This window comes from Musa acuminata, chromosome BXJ2-5 (assembly GCF_036884655.1).
Source record: "Musa acuminata AAA Group cultivar baxijiao chromosome BXJ2-5, Cavendish_Baxijiao_AAA, whole genome shotgun sequence".
NCBI classification, from domain to species: Eukaryota; Viridiplantae; Streptophyta; class Magnoliopsida; order Zingiberales; family Musaceae; genus Musa; species Musa acuminata.
In genome coordinates this window covers 735,483-760,392 of record NC_088342.1, presented here as the reverse complement: position 1 = coordinate 760,392, position 24,910 = coordinate 735,483, and the positions used below count along the sequence as shown (strand labels likewise).

The 24,910-nt window shown below is 36.3% G+C and overlaps 3 protein-coding genes and 1 long non-coding RNA gene across 4 annotated transcripts; 1 reads left to right on the top strand and 3 right to left on the bottom strand.

The window, feature by feature from the left end:
• Window positions 1-3,380: 3,380 nt before the first annotated feature.
• On the bottom strand, window positions 3,381-4,649 carry LOC135611648 (uncharacterized). The gene has a single exon (XM_065107285.1). It carries the CDS (start codon window positions 3,938-3,940, stop codon window positions 3,569-3,571), a length of 372 nt encoding a protein of 123 aa, XP_064963357.1. The 5' UTR covers window positions 3,941-4,649; the 3' UTR covers window positions 3,381-3,568.
• A 1,293-nt stretch (window positions 4,650-5,942) lies between these two features.
• On the top strand, window positions 5,943-6,943 carry LOC108952855 (uncharacterized). The gene is made up of 2 exons (XR_001978011.2): window positions 5,943-6,296; window positions 6,437-6,943. It is a non-coding gene; the product is annotated as an uncharacterized LOC108952855 (long non-coding RNA).
• A 533-nt stretch (window positions 6,944-7,476) lies between these two features.
• On the bottom strand, window positions 7,477-16,308 carry LOC135611647 (MLO-like protein 1). Its single transcript, XM_065107284.1, has 14 exons — window positions 15,737-16,308; window positions 15,619-15,676; window positions 15,285-15,520; window positions 14,868-14,984; window positions 14,740-14,794; window positions 14,500-14,591; window positions 12,026-12,100; window positions 11,750-11,838; window positions 11,546-11,595; window positions 10,475-10,515; window positions 8,450-8,659; window positions 8,191-8,258; window positions 8,046-8,106; window positions 7,477-7,971 (listed from the first exon to the last, which is right to left on the bottom strand). Exons 1-14 carry the CDS (start codon window positions 15,890-15,892, stop codon window positions 7,759-7,761), a joined length of 1,521 nt encoding a protein of 506 aa, XP_064963356.1. The 5' UTR covers window positions 15,893-16,308; the 3' UTR covers window positions 7,477-7,758.
• Window positions 16,309-16,873: 565 nt separating this feature from the next.
• LOC103983619 (MLO-like protein 1) lies at window positions 16,874-24,435 on the bottom strand. The gene is made up of 14 exons (XM_009400868.3): window positions 24,166-24,435; window positions 24,027-24,084; window positions 23,693-23,931; window positions 22,500-22,616; window positions 22,350-22,404; window positions 22,116-22,213; window positions 20,603-20,677; window positions 20,334-20,422; window positions 20,123-20,172; window positions 19,324-19,364; window positions 17,951-18,160; window positions 17,665-17,732; window positions 17,519-17,579; window positions 16,874-17,445 (listed from the first exon to the last, which is right to left on the bottom strand). Exons 1-14 carry the CDS (start codon window positions 24,313-24,315, stop codon window positions 17,206-17,208), a joined length of 1,551 nt encoding a protein of 516 aa, XP_009399143.2. The 5' UTR covers window positions 24,316-24,435; the 3' UTR covers window positions 16,874-17,205.
• Window positions 24,436-24,910: the final 475 nt, after the last annotated feature.

Below are 24,910 nucleotides of genomic sequence, written 5' to 3'. Positions count from 1 at the left end.
GGGATGATGAGACATGTCAGGTCAAAAGAGAAGGGTGAAAAGATTCCATCTGTCCTCCACCATTGTTGAGCTTCCATCTTTTAGACATCCCCTTGCCTTTCTTTTTCCTCGGAATGGTGACCCACTCGTACTATGTTTTGTCCCGATCACCCATGTCGTATGTCCTCATTCCCCCTTCTTCCTATGTATCTATACAACACAGGTCTTTTTCATCTCTCTCTCTCTCTCTCTCTCTCTCTCTCATCAAAGTACAACAAGCACTTAATTATCACATTAATTTCTTCTTCTTCTTTTTTTGTGCTCAGGGATAAATCTTGTCATTTGATCCACATCATTATCTTCTTTTCATTAGCTGCAAATAGTATGTGCCAGGATAAATTTTCTCATATTTAAGTAGGCATCCTCATCTTGTATTAAGTAACTGATGTTTTATCTCCAATTTATCTGCAATATATATATATATATATACATATATATATATATATACATATATACATATATATATATACATATATACATATATATATATATGTAGATTTTATATGGATTATAATTTGTTGGTTCTATATACTGAATTTTCTACTTCTTAATTGTATCCAATAAATAAATAATTACACTTATAATTTTCATATCTCTAAACACAAAAAAGTTATCATACATACATACATTTCAATACTCACACATTTTCCTTGTATATTTTCTATGGCTTCTTCTTTCATAGTTCCATCAAATTCTTCCATGTCCATTCATTTTATTGTGGAGTCTCTTTAAGCTTCCTCTCATGCATGCAAGGAAGCCAAGCAAGTCCTTTCAGAGCTCCACTACAATCCTATTGACTTGTTTATTGGTTGGCATATTTCCTATCAAATCATTTTCCTTTTCTTTTCTTTGTTGGGTTGGATGAAGAAAAACAAATCTCCACAAACTCATATTACACTCTTAATTTTCTCTTCAAAGCAATTAAACACAGCCATATACATCCAATTTGTTTCCGTAACACAAGGATAAAACCCTATTGTTCTCTCAGCTGTCTCCCGCCACTGTGTTGGCCTTCTCGTAAGGATGTCTATAGAGCAAACTGCAAGTTCTACGCTTCATAGCCACTCACACACACAGGTCTCCATCAAGGTCAATGCATCGTGATAGGGCCCCGACAAACAGGCCAGGCTCGATGTGTCCTTCCGCATGCAAAGAGCGCATTTATCCTTTAGGCAATCATCTCAGTGCTCGTCGCTGGGGAGGTGAGTCTATGGCGAGGAACAGGCGTGTGTTGCGAGGTAGCTGGCTTTCTACCAAGATGACAAGATCTACCGAAGACTCTCAACACCTGATGCGATTAGAATATTCCTGTGTCTTATCCTCTCATAGATATCTGCCGACTTCAGCATGTTCCAAGGCATTTCATGTTGGATTCTGCAGATGATGTAGCTTTTGGCGTTGGAGATTTGTCGATGTGGACATAAAATACAGAGAGAGAGAGAGAGAGAGAGAGAGAGAGAGAGAGAGAGAGAGAGAGAGAGAGAGAGAGATCGTCTTATAAAATAGGAATAAGGAGAGTATGATGACATCTATCACAAAAGAATACAAAGCCATAAAGGAATGTCCTAATCCAACATCGCAACCAATCTTGTAATTGAATCTACTTTGACTCGTTGGAATTGCCAATACCATTTCCTTCCGAAAACGAAACAAGAGGAACAAGAGACAAAACCTCACATTTCTTAGGGTTTTAGTCCCGCAGGTGCTTAAGATCATCTTGTACAGTGACTACAGGAACTAAGAACAGGTTCAATCGATGATATGAGATCGGTAACCATCATCTTTGGAGGTGGCGGATGAGTCCTTCGCTTGCTTGGTTGGCAAGCTGGTGATCCCATGGGATGTTGAGGTTTAATACCGCCATCCACCACGCGACAACCTTCCATTATATTTGTTCCTTTCCACGGAATGTCGTCGCTTCCCAATGTATAATAATCAGATTTGTTCTATGTAGAGAACAGAATCAGAATCAGAACTATTCTTCTTTGGACTTATCTTGGCACATCTCCTTCCAACTTCATAGATCTGGTCAAGCCAAAGGACTAAATAATGACAACACTATTGAAAGTATCTGCAGAAATCAGATTCATTTTTGCATGCAGATGCAGAAGTTGCGGTCTTCCATGGAGGAGGAAGTCGACAGGAACCAAAAGAAGAGGTAAAGGATATTTCATGATGCTTTTTTTTATGTATTGTTTATGATAGGGGTTTTGATTAAACCATCATAGATCTAAAAAAATTGATAAAAGAATTTATAGAATACATGGATGAGATAGAGAGGAGCAGATGCATGATTTATTACTACAGTAAATATTTTTAATTGGATTATCATAAATCCCTAAAGCTTATTTATTATTTCTTAGATTATGAGAATATCTAAAAAATACTTTTTTATTATTTCCTTGTACAGAAATTTGCTGCATCATTGCTGGTAAGTAGTACAACACCTCATTCATAAAGCAAATTTGCTGTTATTATCTCTCTCTACATTTGACTAAAATTCTATTATGTAAATGACAATGTATGATAACATATTAATTATTCAAAGAATATAATGTAACAATTATAAGAATAAAATTACACAGAAAATTGCAGCATATTTTGTTGTAAGCTACACCTCATTCCTTGTATCTTGAACTTGACCACTGTTCATATTTTTCTAAACATATTTTGCCCACTCAATCTTTCAAAATGAGTACATGTTAGGTTTTCAATCAATCAAATTGATGTAGCTGGAATCTTTTGTTGTTATTTATTGTCCTTTTTATATTTTTTTTCTCTCATATCTGTGATAATTTAGATAATTAATTTATTGTATTATATATTTAGCATAAACTACTTTTTTTTTTTTTTGGTATCCAAAAGACATCATTTGTTCAGATATATATATATATATATATGATCTCTTGGAAGTTTGAGTTAAAAAATACATATGACAAACTCATTATTTTTTAGGATCTAAATTACAAATTCTGATTAATAGAAAAACTATAAAGAGCGCTGATGTTGAAAATATTACAAAAAATCGTTGTCTAAATGCATAAAAATATTAAAAAAGCATATATGCAATGTGCTTACAATTGGAGATAAATAATAAGGCAGATCAGAATGACAATTATTGATTGTGTGCATCGAAAGATTGCTGCATGATGTAATCACATCACGGAGTCCACACAGCATATAATCTTCGAAAAACCTTCATAATTTTTATATTCGTTTCATATATCACATCATTAGTACCACAAACGATGCAATACAAAGGATTCAAACTTACATGATTCGTAGTAACACAATCATATGAAGAACACGATTTCTTGTTGTTTTTTAGGAGTTCGGCGGAAAAAGAACAATGTGCTCACAATTTCCATTGATCCATCCCAAGTAAACATCCATGGAAGAACTCATGGCTTCCATAAACGTAATACAGCAAAACTGCTGTTACGACCATTAAGAAAAGATTGAAACGAGGCGAAGAAAAAGGAAGCTTTTTGATGCAGAGAGCAGCTGCATCGAAGGCCGCCGTCTCAGTTCACGACTCCGCCGCCCCCGCTGGGGCGTCAGGCCGCCGTTCCGACTGCTTGGCCTGCGGCGCCGCTGCGGACGGGGACGGCAGGCTTCCCCCGGTCGCGTTGGCGCTCGGCCGCCGCGGCTGGGGCGGCGCCTCCAGTCTCCCGTCGATGCAGGAGGCGCACTTCCGCTCGACCCACCCTTCCAAGTCGTAGTGCCCGTACCCCATTATGGTCCGGCCGGAGCAGAGCCGGCCCAGGATGCCTGCGATCACTCCCAGCACGGCGATCGCCGCCAGCACGGCGATCACCGGCCCGACGGACCCGCCGTGGGATCGATACGCGTACACCGGCGGCGGCGGCAGCTGCTGCTGCTGCTGGAACGGGAGCGACATCAACCCCAAAGAATCCCGATCTTTGACGGCTGAGCAGGGCAAGAACACAAAAAGATCAGATCTTTGGAACGAAAACCCCCGAAAGATGGGATTTTTGGCAGATTCTCCACACGAACAAAGCTCGGAAAGGCGAGAAAAGATCCCGCTCGTGGATCTTGACGAGCAAAAACCTAAAAAATCTCTCCTTTTCTTTGCTGCTCCGTGAAGCTCGACTGAGCTGCTTGAGCTCCAAGGAACAGCGCAACCCCACTCCAAGCTTCCTCAAATCATTCCCCAAGGTCCCTGGGGGAGATTTGGAGCCCAAGAGGCAGAGGCGAGAGCGGAAAGGAGAGGGTTTTGGCAGCGAGGTGGGGGCGTCTGCAGCTTTGTCTGCAAGAAGAAAGGGGTCGTAGTACTTGGTGGGAGATCGATCCCCAGATGGTTCGGATGCTCGACGCGTGTCGCGTCGGACGGCTGATCCGGTCATTACGGCAGGTTTAAAGATGGTGCAATGGACGAGTGCCTTCCTTGTTGCTTCTACTGCCTGAAAGAACAGTCACAAGCCATGGCTACTTCCACTGCAGCAGAGCACATTCCCAAGCCATGGCTTCTCGCTGAGGCATCTCCCGTGATCTTCACAACCCCACTGCAGGGGGAAGATTTGCCTCTCTGTGAGCAGCACGGGTGGTGGCGATGGCGATGGAGATGGAGATGGAGATGGAGATGGAGGTGGTGGTGTTTGCTTTTTGCTTGGCCCAAGGTGTGCATGTGACGATGGTGCTACTAGCCATGGCCATGTACCAAGTACTTGATGCACTGCACACCCTCCTTGGAGAAGAAAACCTGTACTGCTTGCTTTGCATGTTGTGCTGATTACAGTCTGTAACATTACGAGATGAGTGCCGGTTTGATCAATGGGTCAATCTGGTGATCACAGAACAGTATACAATGGTGGTCACCATGGGAGCAGGAGGAACCTTTTGCCGTGGACATGCATCGTCGAGTGGCGAGCAGATGGTGGCGTTAGTACAATAACAAGATGGCCTTTTTGCGACTTAATAGATCGGAGTTCGTGTTTCGAAAACAATCTTAATAGATCAGAGTTCCGAAATCAATCTCTCTCTCTCTCTCTCTCTCTCTCTCTCTCTCTCTCTCTCTATATATATATATATATATATATATATATATATAAAGTTGTAGTGGTGCTATATGAGTTAGTTGCAATTGCGTTTGAGAATATAATTTATATTTTTAATATATATTTAAAAAATTTGAGATGAATGTAAAATTTATTTTTAATATTTTGATAAAAATAGATAAAAAAAATTATATTTTAAATATATATTTACATAAGTCTTATTTGATAAAATTATATTTGAATAATTAACTGAATATTATATCATAAAACTACTTGATAATGGTGTCTCAAAATCCCAAATAAAATCAAAATTGATCTAATATTGGACAAGGTATATTGTTCTGTATATTCAAAAAAAATCTTAAGAAAGATAAAATATTATTATTTGATGATGGTATAATCATATCCAAGGGTATCGGATGATATACACCTTATACAATATATATCATCTGTTTGATTTACTATAATTTGCGTATCGATAAATTATTGGATCAATAAATATCATTAGTAACGAACGATATTGTAAACCTCGATCGAACATCTTATCCGATAATAAAAACTTGATATTTAAAAAAATTTAAATGTATAATTTTTTGGTCTAAGGAAGTACGTATGATCATGTGGATGATGACTTCTTGGGCCCTGGCTTCTGGTGATGATTGGCTATCCTCAGCATAGTCTCCTCAAAGGTCCTCAAGATGGAAGCATCCCAGTAGGAAAAGAAAGTTGATGGCAGCCATGGCCAGGGGGGAGTCACCTTGAGCACATTGAGATCAATCCTATCTCTTTCCTAAGAGAAGAGAAAACTTTGCTCACCAGGTTCAGAGTAAGCTCAAATTATTGTACTTACATGCAATGTATCCACTTCAGATGTCTCGACTGCACCTTATCCTCATCCTCTCAATCATCAAAGTAACCCAAAGAAACTAAAGGATATAATTGAAGCTGTTTCCCTTCATTGTATAAATCCCCCACACAGCACAAAAACCAGAGAGTCCAACAAAGTGGCTGATAAATGAGACAACCAATCCATTCCAGCATCATTCAAAGCATGCAGCATCTTTCCATTCTAGATTTAGAGCCAACATGTAACAAATAGAGACATCACTGCTATAAATGCTTTGGAGAGCACTGATGCTGTTATCTTTTCTCTTCCTTAATGTTTCTAGTTCAAGTTTGAAGGCAAAGGATGATCGAAGAAGTCTCTGCTGAGATACCAAAGAATAGGAAAGCACACAGGTACTGCTTTTCTTCTATGGTGTTCATTTTGGTTCTTCTGATGTACTTGATTTTTTTTATATTTTGCACATGATAAGTTATCTAAAGTTCGAAATTGTAATCGTATTCGGTCACCATCTAATAGTTTCAACTGTTGACAGGATGAGGTTAAGTTTCATGCCAATGCTTCATGTTCTTCTTATTTCTTCAGTTCTGCAATTTGAATTCATGGAAGGTGCCTCATGAGATTTCTCATTGGAAATGCATCCCTGATCATTGTTACAGAAGACTCCGAGTTGCTACCGGTACTTGCGAGCTAAGCAAGATTACTGTGGTGCCGAGTGGAGAGAAGAAGCTTCAGGAGTGTGTGAGTGAGTGAGTGACATGGATGGCAAACGCAAGATGATTCGATCACAGGGGAGTAGCTGGAATGCTTTTGTCTCGAGCTATTTCAGTGCCAAATCATTTCTGATGCTTTTATCGGTCATGGCGTCGTTGATTTTTCTTCCTCTTGTTCTACCTCCAATGCCTCCACCTCCATTGTCGTTGCTGTTAGTTCCTATAGGTATATTTCTTGTACTACTGATCTTGGCTTTCATGCCACCCTCTGGTGTTCAAAGCATCACCTCCTCTTGCTTATAAAAAAGTCAGAACCGAGTTTTGTTTCAGCTTCAAATGACTTTATGATCGGATAGCAATTTCTTTCAGCAGTGTTCTGAGTGGTTGTAGACATCATTTACATGCTTATGGTTCATAGATCAGGAAGCTTCAACCTCTTTGACTCAAGTAGTTTCCACATGGCATCAGATGTTGATTCCAACTTGCATGATCGATCATTTTGCACAGTTTGTTCAACTCGATGAACTATTGATCTCTGCTTGAAGCATATTAAACAGGTATTTGGAACACCTTTTCCCCCATAGAATATGTTCTTCAAACACAAATATCATGCTATAAATTGGGCCACAAGAAGCCATCTGGATAGCAATTCTGCACCTCCATTTCCTCAAACTACTCAAATATTGTTCTTCGATTAAGACAGACACAATTTGATTTAGAAATAAACATCCAAGACAGACTTCATTGGATCATAATGGAAATTTCATTTTGTCTTTCATATTCAAGATGGAAAGAAGTTTGCAACACACATTCTTCCCACCATTCATGAGAAAGTCTTGAAGAAAACCCTCAAATTAATGTATTAATTTGGAATTAGGTCCAAGTTGAGGCATCTTTCTACCTTCCTCGATCACAAAAGCGATACATACATGAACATGCAAAAATTCAAACACGAACTTTGGTGTTCCACTCACGTAAGTAATAGTATATATGAGTGCATATATAATCTCTGAGAGAAAGCTAGAGGATTGGGAAACGATCTGACATCTGATCTCGGGGACACTTCCATGTTGGCAACACAATCTCTAGCTAGTAAATTGAAGTTGACGAGGTGGTTCGATTAGATGTATCTGCTCTCCATTGTTCATGTCTTTTTTCCTTGTTCCATCATCAATTCTGACTGCATAATGAGCTTTGTCATCTCCATTGTCTTCGGAGATTCATTTCGGCCATTGCTTGAACCTCCAAGCTCATTGTCCTCCTTGAGACTTAACCGCTTCTTTGCCTTCTGAGCCCAGTCCACAAGGCCCCCTCTCACGTTGTCATCGAATACAGTTTTCTTGAAGTGAGTCCCCATCTTAATCAAAAGGAGAAGTTAGTGCCAGCAACAAAAGAATTTTCTAAGAACAACTGCTCAAGGATCATTGTTACCTGGGTGACAATGGCATAGAGCGGTAGTGTGCTGTAGCTGCAGAGAAGCTGAACAATGATTCTACAGGGCACAGAACCATGTGGCTTTAGAACAAAAACTGAATTGGTTATTCAAAACAAAATATAAGGAGAAGATGATGGCTACCCAATCACGAGCCTCGGGACAGCAAAACCAAAGTGATCGGTGATGCAGGAATCGAGACCATATGGAGTCTGCATAAAATATCAATCTATTAGAAACTTAATTGGGTTTTAGTTACTGCAAAGGAATGAGCTAAATCCTAAGGAGAATCATCCATGATTGAGCTAACCGTAGATAAGAATAGAGCCAAAAGTAGAGTGCTTAAGTTGAGGTGTAGAGAGCAGAAATCTAAATACGAAATTTAATTTTCTAAGCAGCTTACAAATAGCCAGAAGATAAATGCGATGTCAAAGGCATTCTGGAACAAGATCAAATGGATCAAGAAAAGGAGAATCCTGGGTCGGTGAAACCAGAAGTAATCATCTGATGGCATAACGATCAAATCTCCTCCAATTGCAAAATACTTTTCGGCAACGTTATGAGCTATCTCAGTAATGACATGCTCCAATTTAGTTCCAACAGAAAGAAGAAGCTGCAAGAATGAAAATAAGGCAAGATCAATTCATTGCTTCATGACATTTAAGAACACACTGACAACCAAGACCCAACATTGGCAGGAATCTCGTGCACTGGTTATGCCCTTTATGACATTTGAGAACACAATGACAACCAAGACCCAGGTCACACAGATATGGTGCCACCATGATGTATAAATGATGAGTATATTTTATTTATGAGGTGGTTTAAGGCTTCATACATCATGGTATAGCCTCAATAAGAGAAGTGTCAGCTTCACTAATTTATTACAAAGTCTAGAGTGAAACAAAAAGGAAGATAGCGAATCTTTATCTTTGCTATGTAACTTGGAACTGACCAAGCACTTGACAATCTAGTGTGACTGAGCTTTGTGGATAATGTACAGAAATACATCTTACAGTATTTGGGTTTGGATTTCGAGTCCACATCAAGCTCATGCAAAAATTTGAAAACTGACACATGTGCGTATTGTTTGATCATGCCAATTAGTATTTTCCCCCTACATTTGTGCCTACAGTATAAAAAAGAATAAGTTAATTCAACCATGACAGGAACCCTAGATGTGGCAGTCTCAGGACAAATACCTAAAGTTTCTCCTAAACCAATGGTCAGATTAGACATTTCATATGCTTTCCTCAGAAGAACCATATAAGCAGTGGAAAATAGATCAAACCTAAAGACCACATACAATTTTCAAATATAACTGATATTTAGAGAATCATTTGTGTAATTGTACCAAGAACAAATTTTCACACAGGTTATAACAATAACAATAAAACCGTAACTTCCAACTATTCAGGGTCAACTACTTGGAGCTTTTTCTACCATTGAGATCTATTAAAATCATATGTTAGTTTAAGTTTAGAGTACCTAATATTTATCTATAGTTTCTATTAAAGTTTTTTTAGGTCTTTCTCTACCTCTTCCCGTACTATTAACATTAATCATTTCATATCTTTTGACTATCACATCCGGATGTTTCTTAAGCACATGCCTATATCATCTTAAATGATTTTCTCTCATTTTATCCTCTATCAAGATGATACCTAGTTGTTCATGAATAAAAGTATTTCTTTTCCTATCTTTCATGGTAACTCCATACATCCATCTCAACATTCTCATCTCGGACAATACAAACTTTTTGTATATATTGTTTCTTAGCTGCCCAATAATCAGATCCATAAAGCATTGTTGGTCTAATAATTATCTTATAAATTTTTTCTTTTAATCTCAAAGGTATCTGATGATCATACAAAACTCATGATGCCCTCATCATTTTAACAATCCTGATTTTACTCTATGAATAAAATCTTCATTGATTTCTCTATCTTATTGAATAATTGATCCAAGATATCTAAAGCCTTAAAGGAATTTCTTATCTGTTCAAATTAACTATATTATCTCGTTTATTTCTAGAATTACTAAAATTGCATTTCTTATGTTCAGTTTTAGTCCTACTTAATCTAAAACCTTTAGTTTTTAGGGATTGCCTCCATAGCTTAAGTTTATAATTAATTCTACTTAGGCATCCAAATGAAATTTCAGCCTGAGAAGAATCTCTTTCTGCTGCAAGATGGGGCAGTGAGCTTCTTTATAGTTTATTCATGTAAAAATCACAATTCTTTAACATTTGTCAATAACAAACTAAGCATGATAAGTTTTATCAACATGGACATCACTTCTGCTGCTAGAGAACAGTTTCCCCACAGATGACAGATTTCTGGTAGCCAAAGGACTATGTACCTTCAGAGTAAGACTACTGCTCACTGTTTATACGGCATCTCTTAGCTGATTACATAGGGATACTTACAATCAGAGGAACGAATGCTATCCAGAAGTACGTGTGCCAACCTGCAGAGGAAGAAATAGTATTAAAGACACTACCATGCAGAAGCACCCATCTGAAAGATAAAATAATTTGAATGAGCAACAAAGGGGCAATAGTCAAAGTGCTAGAAGTCATGTCTCTAATAGGAAAAGATGTCACCATTGGGGGAGAGTAATTTAGAGTTTTTAGACTTCCATAGACAAGTAACAAAGTGTACATGGTTACCTCATTTTGCAAATATTTCATAATTATATGAAACTTAGTACACAAAATAGGGTGAACCACAGAACCACAGTAATGTTTCTTCTCTGCTTCCTAAGTGTCATTGGTTCAAGTTCCATAAACAACATTCGCTTATGAGGCAAAGCTGTATATGTTGATCACTACCTCATGCACAAAGATAGCCCATTTAAACATGACACATTAATAAAAAATGCCTTTTAGTAGGCTTCCTATTTGATAATATTCTTTTCTGATTACACTTGATAAGCAAACAAATGACTACTCTGAATTTATTTGAAAAGCCATCATGGACAAGGCATTGTGGTTCCAATGAAACTGATTTATCCAATTGTACGGTATATATAAACATTTATTTCTTTAGCTACAATTAGCAACAGAGCTGAAACATGAAAAAGGAAACATAAATGCCTGATATCTATGACAAAAAATTTGAAATGGTTAAAATGAACCAAACCAGTTTGTCTTATTTTGTAAGGTCGATAACTAAATTTAAACATCTACAGATGTCCATTTGTCCAACAAATACTCTTCTTTTTTTTTATTCACAATATAGAAATGAAATACTGCAACTATGTTGGAAAAGCAGCAGATATATCCAAACAAGTTTTTCCTTTGGCATAAAAATTATTCTACTGATTCTAGTATCCTATATCAATTGATTAAAGAAAAAGAAGTTACCATGTGGAAATACAGAACTTTTACAAAAATTCACACAATATATAACTCCAATTTCTTGGTTTAACAAATAAATTGAAAACATGAAAATATATGATATCGATGGCCTGTGAAAGATTTGAGATAACAGCTTACCATTGATATTCAGCAACAAGAAAATGATCACATAAGCCCAAAGATGCCAACTGAAGAAAGACGGTAAAATGTGAGGACTAGGGTGACTAACAATAAATGTCATACTGTATCATTGTGTAACATGATAAATTTAAGTTGTTAAATCTGATTAGTGACTCCATTTAAAGACTTAAGCACATATAGATTTTCTAAGAGTGTCATTACCTTATACCAACAACTTTCTTGAAATCAGATTCAAATGCTCGGATCATATACTTGTGGAAGTCAAATTTTGGGTGTCCCTTGCAATGAGTCTACAGTAGAAGTATTTAAATCTTAGGTAACAAAACATATGAATCCAAAATCAGATTTGACTATTGACTTTCCATGAAAAGTTTTGATATGCAAAATAATTATAGAATCAAGGAAGAAAACTAAATTTCAGGGAAAAAAGGAAAAAAAAAGCAAAAAAATTGTTTTGATCTTGAGAACATTGCTTACCATGATGAAGATAAGTCTTAAAGTGACGTAGTCTGATTTTGTCACAGACAAAAAGAATTGTTTGAAAAACGAATGCTGAAGAAAGCAAAAGAAGTACCAGTTAGTGTAGGTTCTTAAGTATCTTATCATGTTAATTGACAGTAGATTTTAGAAAGAGTCAACAAAGATGCTTAAACAAATACAATTACTAAAATGATATTCCTTGACATGTACATCTTCAGTTGAACAATATTTTTGTTGTCTGCCAGAATTTTTAAAAGAAAACAAAAGTCCATATGTATGCATAATCGAAGTTCTTCATTTCGCCTGGACCAGTTCAAAATGGGCAGTATGCACAGGTCCGAGGGTGGACCAGTATGTGGACCGCCCCTGTGTTGGACAGTCCAATCCAGTCCAATAAAAAAATAAAAAAAACAAAACTTAAACTAAGTTTTTTCCTTCCTCTTCATCCTTCCTCCTCACTAAGTTTTTTCCTTCCTCTTCATCCTTCCTCCTCTTCTCCACTGCACGTTCCTCTTCTCCTTCTCATTCTTCGTCTTCAAAACATTAATACATACAGGTGTACCATGTGTCACTGCACCGATACCAACCGATACATACCTGGCCTATGACTAGTATCGGTCCGGTACACGATAGAGCATCCTTGTGCATAATTAAGAATGCAGGGAACACTGAGAGCTTGAAACTAAGATTTAGAAAATGAGTACCTTGATCTAAATATATGATTCCATTGGAAAACATAATTTCCCCCAGAAAATTGATTAATAACCACAAACAGTAATGTATTGTGGAAATATACCAAACCTCTTAAGATATTGCAATTTCCAGACTTTGACGCATGTTGTTTTTGTCATAGTTGTTTCCGTAGATTTTGCAACCATTCAAGAAAAAACCAAGTTTTATTGCCACAGGTACCATATTATTTTAAAATAGCAGGAAATTGTCTTGTAGCTTATTCTGACTATTAATTTAAGTTGCTATTTACAACATATATTTTCAAATAACTTAAAAGGAAGAGAAATGTAAGACAGTCAAGCCAACTCCAAGTGTCCAACCAGTTGTATACATGAGGATTCATATTGATAATGATGATATAATGTAGAAGAAAGAGAGATGGATAGAGAGAGATATCTCAAAGTATTTCATTGTTTTCTAAATAAAAGTCAACATTTTCTTAAGCGTGCCAGTCATAATTGCTCTGAGAGGATATTGCTGCAGAAGCACAACCTAGATTATTAGATGAGTACTTGTTTGTCCAATGGAGTTGAATACCAGTATTACTAACCTTCAAAGTTGACACTTGATGAGTGTTACGAACCCCTATTACCAACTCATGGTTCAGACAATTTAAATGAAAGTATGAATAGGTGCTCCAAACAAAGCATTGGAAATCCAACTTCCCAATGCACACAATGAAATCAGGTGAAAGTATCAAAAAATTTCATGCACATGCAATAACCAAATCATAACAGCTGGGTGTTTTTTTTATGGATGAATTTGTGAACACATTTGAAATGTACATTGAGGGCTCAATGCATATTTCCCTTTAATGCATATTTCAAATGTGAATTTGTGTTTGGTAAATGCTTTCAAATCACATTTGGTCTGGATGTTGCAAATGCTCATATACTTATGTTACCTTAATGTAGCATTGATATTTCAGAATTTGTAGGATATTAATATAATTTTTTAAATTCCTAAAGTACGCTATAATATTATCAAAAATTACAATATTGTCAATATGATTTATATCTTTTATAAAGTAAAATTATATTTATTTATTTCAAAAGATTATTTTGCATTCATTTATATGATTATATATTTATTTATTATATATCTGGGCCATACAAAATATTTTCTTTGATTACATATATATATAAATACTTATTAATTAAAACAAAAATATATTTATTTTTGAATAAATATTTAAAATATTAGAAGGGTAAATTTATCATATAATATTCAATTTACTTTTAAAATATAATTTTACCAAATAACACTTATGTCAACATACATTTAAAATGCAGTTTTCATCTATTATTTACCAAACACTTAAGATATTCCACAATTGTACATTTGCTCAAGCTCCCTTCTCTAAATGCATATTAAAAATGTAAATATGTTCCCAAACACAGCTTTTGTTCGTTTCCATTTTTATGCAACTCTGATTTAAATAAAACTGGTGGTTTTTTACTTCAGTTTCTACGTAGAAATTATTGCTAAAATGAAATCAGGAAAAAATAGTGACACACATAACGCTGCAGTTTCAGTAAGTTCAATCAATAATGAGTTTTATTTACAGCTTACAGAATCAGATTCATGCTAGGTTTTCAATCCAAGTAAGACTTAGCCTTTATTACTATGCAACAGCCCATCCTCTGAAATTCACTGGAAATTTCTTGTTTGACCAAGTCTTGAGGCTACTATAAACTTGTGTTAATGCAGTGAAATTTCTAATTCTGTTAATCACTTACCAACCAAGTTATATCTACTGAATCTCTTTCAATGGTCTTAACACGCTCCATGATAAACTGAAACTGATGTAGATGCGCATTGTTTGTTGGGGCTGCACATAGTATATTGATTGCATCAGCATAATTTAGGATAAATAAAAGGATTTTAGTGAAAAAATGATGGATCTTTAGCTCCATTAATGATAATAATTGGTCTGAGACAATCATCCCAGGTACTAAGTTTCATAATTGTATTCGTACCAACTCCTCTAATTTCTTGCTGGATTGAATCCTCCCAGTGCTTCCACTGACTTATCTGATTCATTAAAGAGAAGGTTTAGTACTAGGTAGCATGTCTATTTAATAAGCAAAACAATGTGATTATTTACCTTTGCTCCGCCCAAAAGCACAATGAATGCACTAAAAAGAACATGAGTGACTGCGAGGACAAATATGAAGATATGCAATTGATGTATTGCCTCAACAGACAACAATGGGACTTCATCCTGTACAAAAAGAACAAGAGATAAGAAAAATTAGAAAAATAATCTGCTATAACAAAACAAGAATACCAATTCCACTTAAAATTGGCAAAATGGTCTTGTCATCAGATATCTTAACTATTAGTTTCAGTTATTTTTCCACAGAAAACTGTTCATTTGAGTTAACCTTCAGTAAACTTTCATGTCAACATAAGAAAATGCATCTGGATCATGCAGAAAATTTTCTCCCGTAACATTTTGGAAAAGACAAACTCAACAAAGACAAAATTTTTAGCAATCATTGGGGAATTGCCTCAAACACACCTTGCTCATGCAATGAGCCACGCCCTCAGCGAGCAGCCTTCTCTCACCGCCACCACCAGGAATTTCAGCAGAATATACACGGTGGTGGTGGTGGTGGTGATGGTGGTGGTGGTGGTGGGATTTCTCAGGGTTGCAGGGGAGCATGTAAAGGGTCCACCTCTTGGGGATGCAGATGTTTTGGATTCCCTCTTGGAACACCGTGAGCAGCAGCGATATGAACCCCAAGAGCATCAATTCTGTTCCCGAGACGCCACAAGATTCCCCCGCCTTAAATGAAAAACGCCAAATCGACCAATCTAGAGAGAAAAGAGTGAGGGATCAAGTCGAAAGGCACCTTCTTTCACCTTCTGTAGGGCATTGAAGAGTGGCTTCTGATTCTTGCTCTTGAGAACCTGAAAGATAGCAGATTTAGCAACTGCAGAACGTTCGGGAAGGGGAGCAAAAGGAGGGACCTTTCCGAGGTAATGGAGGTAGCGCTCGGCGACGAGGGAAATGAAGATGATGACGGAGCAAACGCCAGCGACAATCCATGTGGGAGTGAACTCGAGCTTTGCGCCATCCACCTCTTCCATTCCTCCCCTCTCGCCGCCGTCGCCTCGCTCCGCCATGCCTCTTGTTCCTCGGATTTTCTGTAGCTCGATGGGCAGGGCTGTCGAGACCACCAACTGCTCTTGTACAGATCGGAAGGAAGCCGAGGAGGAGGCGGAGTGGAGGAAGAATAAGAGGCGGAACGCAACACAACAAGCGAGAGATGCGTTGATGAGTTGCAGTTGGAAGGACGCGATGCAATTTATAGCTTGCCATGCGGCAATGGCGAAGGAGAATCGAACGGTCAGAATTCTTCCATCATATCGTCCATCTCTCTTATCCTCGAATCTCTACCGTCCATTGGGGATGGGCCAACGCAAAGATGAACGGTTGAGATGTTAGAATGAGGGCATGGACGGTTTGTGATGGGGGAGAATTAAACCCAAGATAATCTTGTTAGTTAATTAAATAAATTGCTTATAATATATATATATATATATATACATATCCTGAAATATTGCCAAAGTTTAGTCTCCAAAATTAGATATATTGTAATTAATAGCTTAAATTTTTATTATCATGACATCAGGACATGTTAGATAAATTAACATAAATTTAGGCCATTGATTATAACAAACTGACATTTTGGAATTTATGTATTTTTACAAAATCTTAGAGACAACTTATATATTTTAAGGATTTAATTCTCTCGCATTACAATAAAAAAATATTTTTTTTCTTAATTTATAAAGAGATCTGCAAATAGACTCCATTTTCAAATTGATTATCTTTAAAATAACTGTGTGTGTTTTTTTTTTTACTTTTGTACTAGCTTAGATGAATACAAATAAAACAAATCAAAATTCAAATGGACTCCAAATAGTTGGGATATTATGGCCTTATTATTGTTTATTTTTGTAACACTGAGGAGAGAGAGAGAGAGAGAAACAAGTGGAAGTCATACAAGGAGAAATAGGTCAAACAATGATACACACAACATTGTCAAACTTGAAGAAAAAAAGATAAGAAAAAGATAATTGTAGTCATGGAAGTAGTAATGTTAAACAAAAGCGCAAGAATGTAAGAGATAAAACAAGGATGAGATCCATACAAGTAGTGTAGACCTAACTGGGATACTCCCTCGTACAGGTGATCTCACATACATGTAATTTTCCTTTCCCTCCCATAAACTTTCCCTTCCTACCTTCATAAACTTAAGCACAACCTGAGCCATCTTACTGCCATCAATCACAAAAGGAACACTCTCCTCAAACTTGGCAGATACAACTCAACATATCTCTAACTTCTTCTCATACAAGTAATACTACCACACAACAACACCAGCATTATCTAAGGGCATGTAATTCCACACAGTTTCCAGCTAGAGAATGGATCAGGTGGCTGGTCTTGATGCAATTTCTCCAGTGCTAGATCTTCCCTCCTCCATGGCAGGTGTCGTCTGTACAAACATCTTCGGCAGCTCGACCTTCGTTGTAGTTTCGTTCTGTGCATGGCTTGTTGGGAGCCCATTGCCGATCCTTAGACCTTTTCGCTTCTTTACCTTCTCAGCCCAACCCACAAGGCCTTCTTGGACATGCTCATCAAATATGGCTTTCTTGAAGTAACTCCCCATCTTCATCACAAAGAAAAGCCCATTAACATCACTTGAACAGATTGAAATAACGGTTGCTTGTGTGACTTTTTACCTGGGTGACAATGGCATAGAGTGGTAGAGTGCTGTAACTGCAGAGAAGCTGAATTGTGACTCTATACAGCACAAATAAAATGGCTTCAGAACAAAAAAACCAACTTGAGTGTCCATAGATAAAATTGGTGACAAGCTGCTAATTACCCAATCACAAGTCTTGGGACGATAAAACAGACATGATCCATGATGCAAGAATTGTAGCCATATGTGGTCTGCATAAAAAGAGAAATCCTTCAGTTCAAATTACCGCAACATGGACTATTAGTCACAAGTAAGCAAACTCATGAGGGGCATCTATATGAAAAATATGTACAACCACAACCTTATCTAAGGAAAACCATATGTAAAAGTGGACTGCCTAATTCCACCCACTGTGTAGATTTAGGCAATAATTACATTAAAGAAAAGTGAACGGTTCTAAGCTACTTACGAAGATCCAGAAGAAAAATGCAATCTCGAAAGCATTCTGAAACAGGATAAAGTGAATCAAGTAAAGGACAATTTGAGGCCGATGGAACCAGAAGTGATCATCCGATGGCTTAACCACCAAATCGCCTTCAATTGCAGTATGTTTTTCAGCAACTTCTTGGGCCAGCTGAGTAATGACATGCTCCAATTTAGTGCCAAGAGCAAGCAGAAGCTGCAGAAGCCAAACAAGTCAAGATTACAATAATAGTTGGGGAGAAAACTAAAACTAATTACTCCCAGTCATATATATGGTTCTGACAAATTGGGAACTGGATTTGTATCCACTGATTTGAGATAGAAACACTAGGAATGATGTCAGCCTCATTGCTTTCTTAATGGGCTCAAATACCGGTAAAAATGTAAAACAAACTGGTAGATATGTTCATTATTATTTTGGTCAAGAAACTTGGAAACAGACCAACATGAAGAAATCTTAGTAATTAATATAGAAATATATTGGTTTTCATTTGAATTTACAACTTCACAACAATGCCATAGAAAAAAAAAAGAAAAAAATGCATTACTTTCTTCCGTTTGGTCATGCCAAGTGTTCCAATTCTTTTTACAACTTTAAATGCCTTTGGCATCGGCAAATAACTTGTCAGGAATTAAGCACATGAACCACAAAATGTGGTAGGTCTATATTATAAAGCTACAAGGAAAACCTCTAAGCTTCTCCAAACCCAAATTTCAGATCAGATACTCTCACAGGGCATATAAGAAACAAAAAATAGATCAAACATGAAAGCACAAAATATTTGCAAATATATTTCCAAGAAAGTGTTGTTGATCTCCTTGTGCTAAAGAATTAACTTCATACATGCTATCTAAAAGTAATAGGCAACTTCGAATGTGCTTCTAAATTCTGAATAGTCACCTCTGCTACAAGATTGGATTCTTAAATTCTTTAGGGATCTTCATAAAAAATTTACAGGTCCTATTATTTTTAATACTAATATAAGTTTGAGAAGTTAACTTTACCAAAAATGTCAATGTCTTGCCATGAACCACCAGCATATATGAACATGATCCTGAAGGCACCTCACTTGTTTATGGTCTTAGTCATTCCCCGGTACCATCAACATGACTGATATTATTAATGTTTCAGATATAGTGGTAACATCCATGCTGTCATATTTAAATATACTAACCCGACATATTATGTAATGTTTTAGCAATTTTTTAATCCATGTACTAAGGCATACCGCACCATATCAACTGCTTTCATAACAGTGCAGAGACCTAAAACTTAAGACCTTGTTATTAAGAATAACCAGAAAAGCGCAAAGGTCATATATACCACATCTATTTAGCTACTTTTAATGAAATACTTACAATGAGAGGAATAAATGCTATCCAAAAGTACGTGTGCCATCCTGCACGAGTAAAAACAAATTCTTCTCGTCATTACTTTATAGAAGCATTAGTGAGAAGGCAAACAATTAATATATAAATAGGCAAAAGGCAAAGTGCTACAAGTTTTCTTTTCAACAGAAAATGCTGTTTCTCAGAATGGCATCAGAGAACCATATAAATTCTTTGAGTATAAAATATTTTTCTTCCAATGAAGCTGTTCCATCCAATTATAAGCAACATTAATTGTTTATCTCTCTAGATAAGATATGTCTAAGATGTGGCACATGAAAAATGAAGCAAGAGTGCTTGATGTATCTGGCACAAAATATTTAGAATAATACTGGTTAGCTCAAACAATTATGCTCTAAAATGACGATATCAAAGTAGAGTCTTGTCCTATAGCCCATTTCTTGAATAGAGAAGCTGAACAAATTGATTCTTGTCTTTTATGGCTAACCTGATTCAAACATCTACATATGTTCATTTGTCCTATATCTTCACATGTTTCTTTCAGAAAAAAATTTTCATGTTGAGAAAATATCAGAATATCTAAACAAATTTATTTCCTTTTGGCACAAGGAAAGCAAAACAGTGTCAAGTGCCTCTACCATATAAACTTAAGCTGACTAAAGAGGACTTAATGTTTCTAACTGTAAAAGAAAATTAATGAATTTGTACAATCTTGGAATTCCAATTTATGAAGCCTAAAAAAGCAGGAGAAATGAAGAAACAACTCAATATCAATGACTTGCGAAAAAAGTATTAGATCATAACTTACCGTTGACATTCAGCAACAAAAAAATGACGACAAACACCCAAAGATACCAACTGGAATGAAAGATCAAATTTAAGGACCAAGATCATAGAAACAAGCATGATTAATTATCAAAATGTTATTTTCTTAACCAGCACCAGACTGTTGTGAAAAATGGTTTAATTCTTATCAGCAAACAAATTACAGAATTCAGCATCCATAAGCATATAGTTACCTTATACCAACAACTTTCTTGAAATCAGCTTCAAGTGCACGGATCATATACTTGTGGAAGTCAAATTTTGGATTTCCTTTGCAATGAGTCTAAAATTGGAAGGATTTCAAGCTTAAGTAAAAAAATTTAGGATTAAGCAGTCGGATGATCTCAAAATAAGACTAACTATTTCATGAAAATTTTCAGTTAGCAAAACACTTCAATGTGATTCTTAAGAAGACAAAAAGAGAAAAAGGCATTTTATATTGGATTTCCTGAAAATCTCTTACCATGATGAAACCAAGTCTCATTGTCGTATAATCTGATTTAGTCACAGACCCGAAGAACTGTTTGACAAAAGAATGCTGAACAAAACAGATCTTACATTAAACAAAGACGAAAAGAACAACTTTAGCTGAAAAAAATTCTAGTTAGATGCTAGAGATTCGACAGAAAAAATAAGCTTATATCAAAAAATACAATGAATACGTAGAGAACCAAAATTTGGCCACTGCAACTTTGGTGTAAAAATGTAAATTTCTAGAACTTTCCTTGAAGACTAATAATAACTGAAAAAAAAAATTGTACCTGAAATATAAATTAAATACGTGAAACAAAATAAATCTTGGTTATCTAGATAATATGACGATTCAAGAAAAAAAATGAATCATCACAACTCTGTTAAATAACAGCTTCTGTGTCACTTTAGTTCCCCCCTTGACGGAATCAACTCAACTCGATGCATGAGGAGATCGATAAGAATGATGGATGCAAAAGGTTTCCCTCCTAAATTACAGGTCCCTGGAAAAATTGTTACAAATGGCATCATTACCTCAAATTTGTCAGTAATACTGCTGGTGAAGGGAGCAGAACCTTGCCTATCAAATTAATGGTAATTGCTTGTACCATTATTGAGTTGAATAATAACTATAACAAATGACACCAAAAAAAAGCACAGATTCATTAAGCAAAATCTCATATAGAAAGTTTTAAATAAAAATTAGTAGCAGTATCTGCTCAAAGAAGATCCTGACTCCCCCATATTATCGTGGAACTCAGAGGAAAGAGTCAAGACACGAACACAAGAAAATTCAAGTAGTTAAATATTAAAGGTGTCCTGACAGTCTTAAATGTTCCTCCTTTTTTTCTTCTTTCTTTTCTTTTTGTGGTTTACTGTATTATCAAAAGATGGGTAAAAGTATCTTTTATCTCATAAATTTCTATGAGACAGATATTTAGCTCATCAAAAAAGGGAATATAATTGGATGCATAAGGCTGAAGGTTAGGCAGAGTTAGCTTGGTCAATGATGCATTTTTATATATGGCATGCATGATTTCCCCAAAAGGAGATAACTTCATTAAACACAAAATATCACAATTAACTCTATCTGAGTCCACAATACTGAACAATTCTTAAAAAACCTCAACTCCCAGGTAAGGTTAGCATTGAGCAATCTAGCTCATATGGCTAGCCAGTTAGCTACACAGTTAGATTCTCTACAGATATGGCCAACATTGTACACGAGATTTCTAGAATGAAAAAATATATCATTGGTAGTGAACAGAATCCAGTATCTTGAAGACATATATTATTAGATACTTTAACAACATTTGAAGCAAAGATTACAAACCAAATACATGTTCAATGCATTTATCAATATCGAAGCTTCCTGTTCTGTATTCATCAAAATTTCTTGTTTGACCGGGACAAAATGTTAAAATTAGTCCATAGTTAACTCATATGACAAGTGCATTGGATTCAGTATCAACATTAATGAGTATTCTCATGGCTGTATTGCTTACCAACCAACTTATGATAACTGATATTGCACCGATGCCTCTGAAGCGGTCCCTGATAAATTCAAACTGATGCACATGGGTTACCTGTTTTGGAGCTGTGCCTAATGGTTTATTAATGTTAGCACAGTGTCAAGCTAACTAAATGAATTAAGTAAAATTTTCTTTTAGATAAATATTCCAGATCACTGACTATAATAATAAAGCAACCCATTTAAAAGCTATAATTTAATTCCATACCATCTCCTGTAATTTGTTTCTGAATTGAGTCTTCCCAGTGTTTCCACTGATGTATCTGAAAAACAAACAGGTGTAGTACCAGGTGCAGTACAGATTGGTACTAAGAATATCCATAGAACGACTGACAAGCAGATTGATATTGGCATGTACCTTTGCTCCTCCTAAAAGGATAGTTAGGACACTGAAAGCAACGTGAGTGATTGCAAGGACAAAAATAAAGATATGCAATTGATGTATAGCCTCAAGAGACAACAGTGGGACTTTTCCCTGCACAAAAAAAAAAAAAAAACATATCAGTAGGAATTAAAAAAACAAGTAGCAAGTGTGACATAGTTTATAAGTAGAGTCGATTTGACGGTGGAATAGGTTATTGTTATGCAAAATGTCATATGGATTACCATCCTGAAAAGTGATGTTAAGGTAGGATAGGTCATCTACTACTTGAGCATCTGAAAGAAACAACAACATTTAAGCAGATGTTCCCAACTATTTGGCGCTGAAGGCAAAAAATCCCCAAATAATTGGTCCAAGAGAGACTTGGTCTTCCACTAACTGTCACAATACTTATAATCTGAAATGCTCTGGTGCATATACATCTCTTTTTCTGGATATGTACAAAGAACTACAAAATAAGCAAGCACCCATTTTATCATAAATCAATAAAATCCAGATTTTAGATGCATGCGATCACAAGTTATACTGGATTCATACCAACAGCAAACTTTATATGTTCAATGACATCTCAGCTACACTACTTTATTAACATACATACATACATACATGCATACATAAATACATACGTATATATATATATATATATATATATATATATATATATATATATATAGTGCGACTTAACAATTGTACAGTATTTAGCTGAATATCAACATACTATTAGCAATGTATTTTTCAATATCTGCTTCCTCCTGATGATATATATATCCAAGATGCCAAAATACATTTTCTTTCCTTGCCAAAATTTTATCAATATCTGTCTCAACTATATTTCCATTTCTTCATTTTATTTTCCTAAAATTGAATATTATAAAGAAAAATGCCATTGATCATGCAAAAAAATTCAAATTTTATCAATTGACACTAACCAACAATTTTGCACCAGACCGCATTAGGAGTCTCTGGAACTAACTTGTCGAGATACAAAATGCATCAACGACATCAAACAATCTATTGCGAAATGGTAAGACCTGAATTCAAAGGCTTATGTGGTTATGTTACAGGCAGCCACAGAAAGATCTCAAAGAACAACAATCCATTAAGTTTCCTAAAAACTCCACAAACTAACAAACTTTGCAGAAGCAAACGTGGAATTGCCTCGAACAAACCTTGATCAAGCAATGTGCTGCGCCAGATCCACTCTCAGAGAGAAGTCGACGACCTCCAAAAAGGCCAGCAGAAAAAGCGGCCTGGAAATGTGCTTCGGTGGCAGCACCATGTGCGTCATCGGGCTCCTCCTTCTTGCAGGGGAGCATGTGAAGGGTCCATCCTTTAGGAATGCAGATCCTCTGGATCGCCCCTTGAAACACCGTGAGCAGCAGCGAAATGAACCCCAGAAGCATCAACTCTGCGCACAAAACCTCCAAGATTCTTACTTGATGATCGAATACGATGAACCGAACAAATCTAGAGAGACAAGAAGGGAATAGAGGCGAAGGGCACCTTCTTTCACCTTCTGGAGGGCTTCGAAGAGCGGCTTCTGGTTCTTCCGCTTGAGAACCTGAAACGATCCGCAAAACCTAGCAATGCAGGGCGTTTCCGAAGGGGGAAAGAATGCGACGAAGGAAGGAAAAGGAGGGACCTTTCCGAGGCGGTGGAGGAGGCGCTCGACGACGAGGGAGATGAAGACAATGAGGGAGCAGACCGCGGCAACGATCCATGTGGGAGTGAACTCCAGCTTCATCTCGCTCGCAGCCGCCGACGCGTCACCGCCTCCCTCCGCCATTCCCATCCTTGCAGAGATTTCTCTCCCGCTGAGACCAAATGCAGAAGGGAAGATCAAAGGCAACTTTCAGATATATCGAGTGAAGAGTGGGTATGGGAAGGCAAACACGCTCCACTGTAAGACGCGTTTGTGCGTGTGAAAAGAAGGTATAGGTTGGCAAACTCTCCACACGGTAAGACGTGCGCGCGTGTGTGTGTGTGTGTGTGTGTGAGAGAGAGAGAGAGAGACGTTGGATCCCATGTTGTAAAATGACTTTTTTTTTCCCTTTTTTTATTTATGAATTTTATAATTATATTATTGTACATTTTTATAATAAAAATATTTATCATATATATTTTTAAATATTAAGAACCTTGGGTATTTATTTAAAAATTTAAATTATAATCAATTAACAAAGATTATGGACATGTATCAAATATATATATATATATATATATATATATAAAGAAATTTAACTTTTAATCCTTAGGGTTATACTTAGAAGTTCAAATGATATTGGAGAAAATAAAAAAATAAAAAAAGGAAAAACCATATACTATTCAAAATTTAAAAAATAAGAAAATATCAAAAAAAAATTAATTATAGAGATCCACATGTTTGT

What these genes read in the sequence shown, in the direction of transcription:
- LOC135611648 (XM_065107285.1), bottom strand. Translation starts at nt 3,940, where the DNA reads ATGTCGCTCCCGTTCCAGCAGCAGCAGCAGCTGCCGCCGCCGCCGGTG.
- LOC103983619 (XM_009400868.3), bottom strand. Translation starts at nt 24,315, where the DNA reads ATGGGAATGGCGGAGGGAGGCGGTGACGCGTCGGCGGCTGCGAGCGAG. An exon ending in TCCTCCACCGCCTCGGAAAG is followed by an intron (nt 24,085 to 24,165) that starts GTCCCTCCTTTT and finishes GGATCGTTTCAG; the next exon opens with GTTCTCAAGCGGAAGAACCA. An exon ending in TTTGTTGCTGAATGTCAACG is followed by an intron (nt 19,365 to 20,122) that starts GTAAGTTATGAT and finishes TTACTCGTGCAG; the next exon opens with GATGGCACACGTACTTTTGG.
- LOC135611647 (XM_065107284.1), bottom strand. Translation starts at nt 15,892, where the DNA reads ATGGCGGAGCGAGGCGACGGCGGCGAGAGGGGAGGAATGGAAGAGGTG. An exon ending in CAGTAGATATAACTTGGTTG is followed by an intron (nt 12,101 to 14,499) that starts GTAAGTGATTAA and finishes TGCTTTCTTCAG; the next exon opens with CATTCGTTTTTCAAACAATT. An exon ending in CTTGTTGCTGAATATCAATG is followed by an intron (nt 10,516 to 11,545) that starts GTAAGCTGTTAT and finishes CTTCCTCTGCAG; the next exon opens with GTTGGCACACGTACTTCTGG.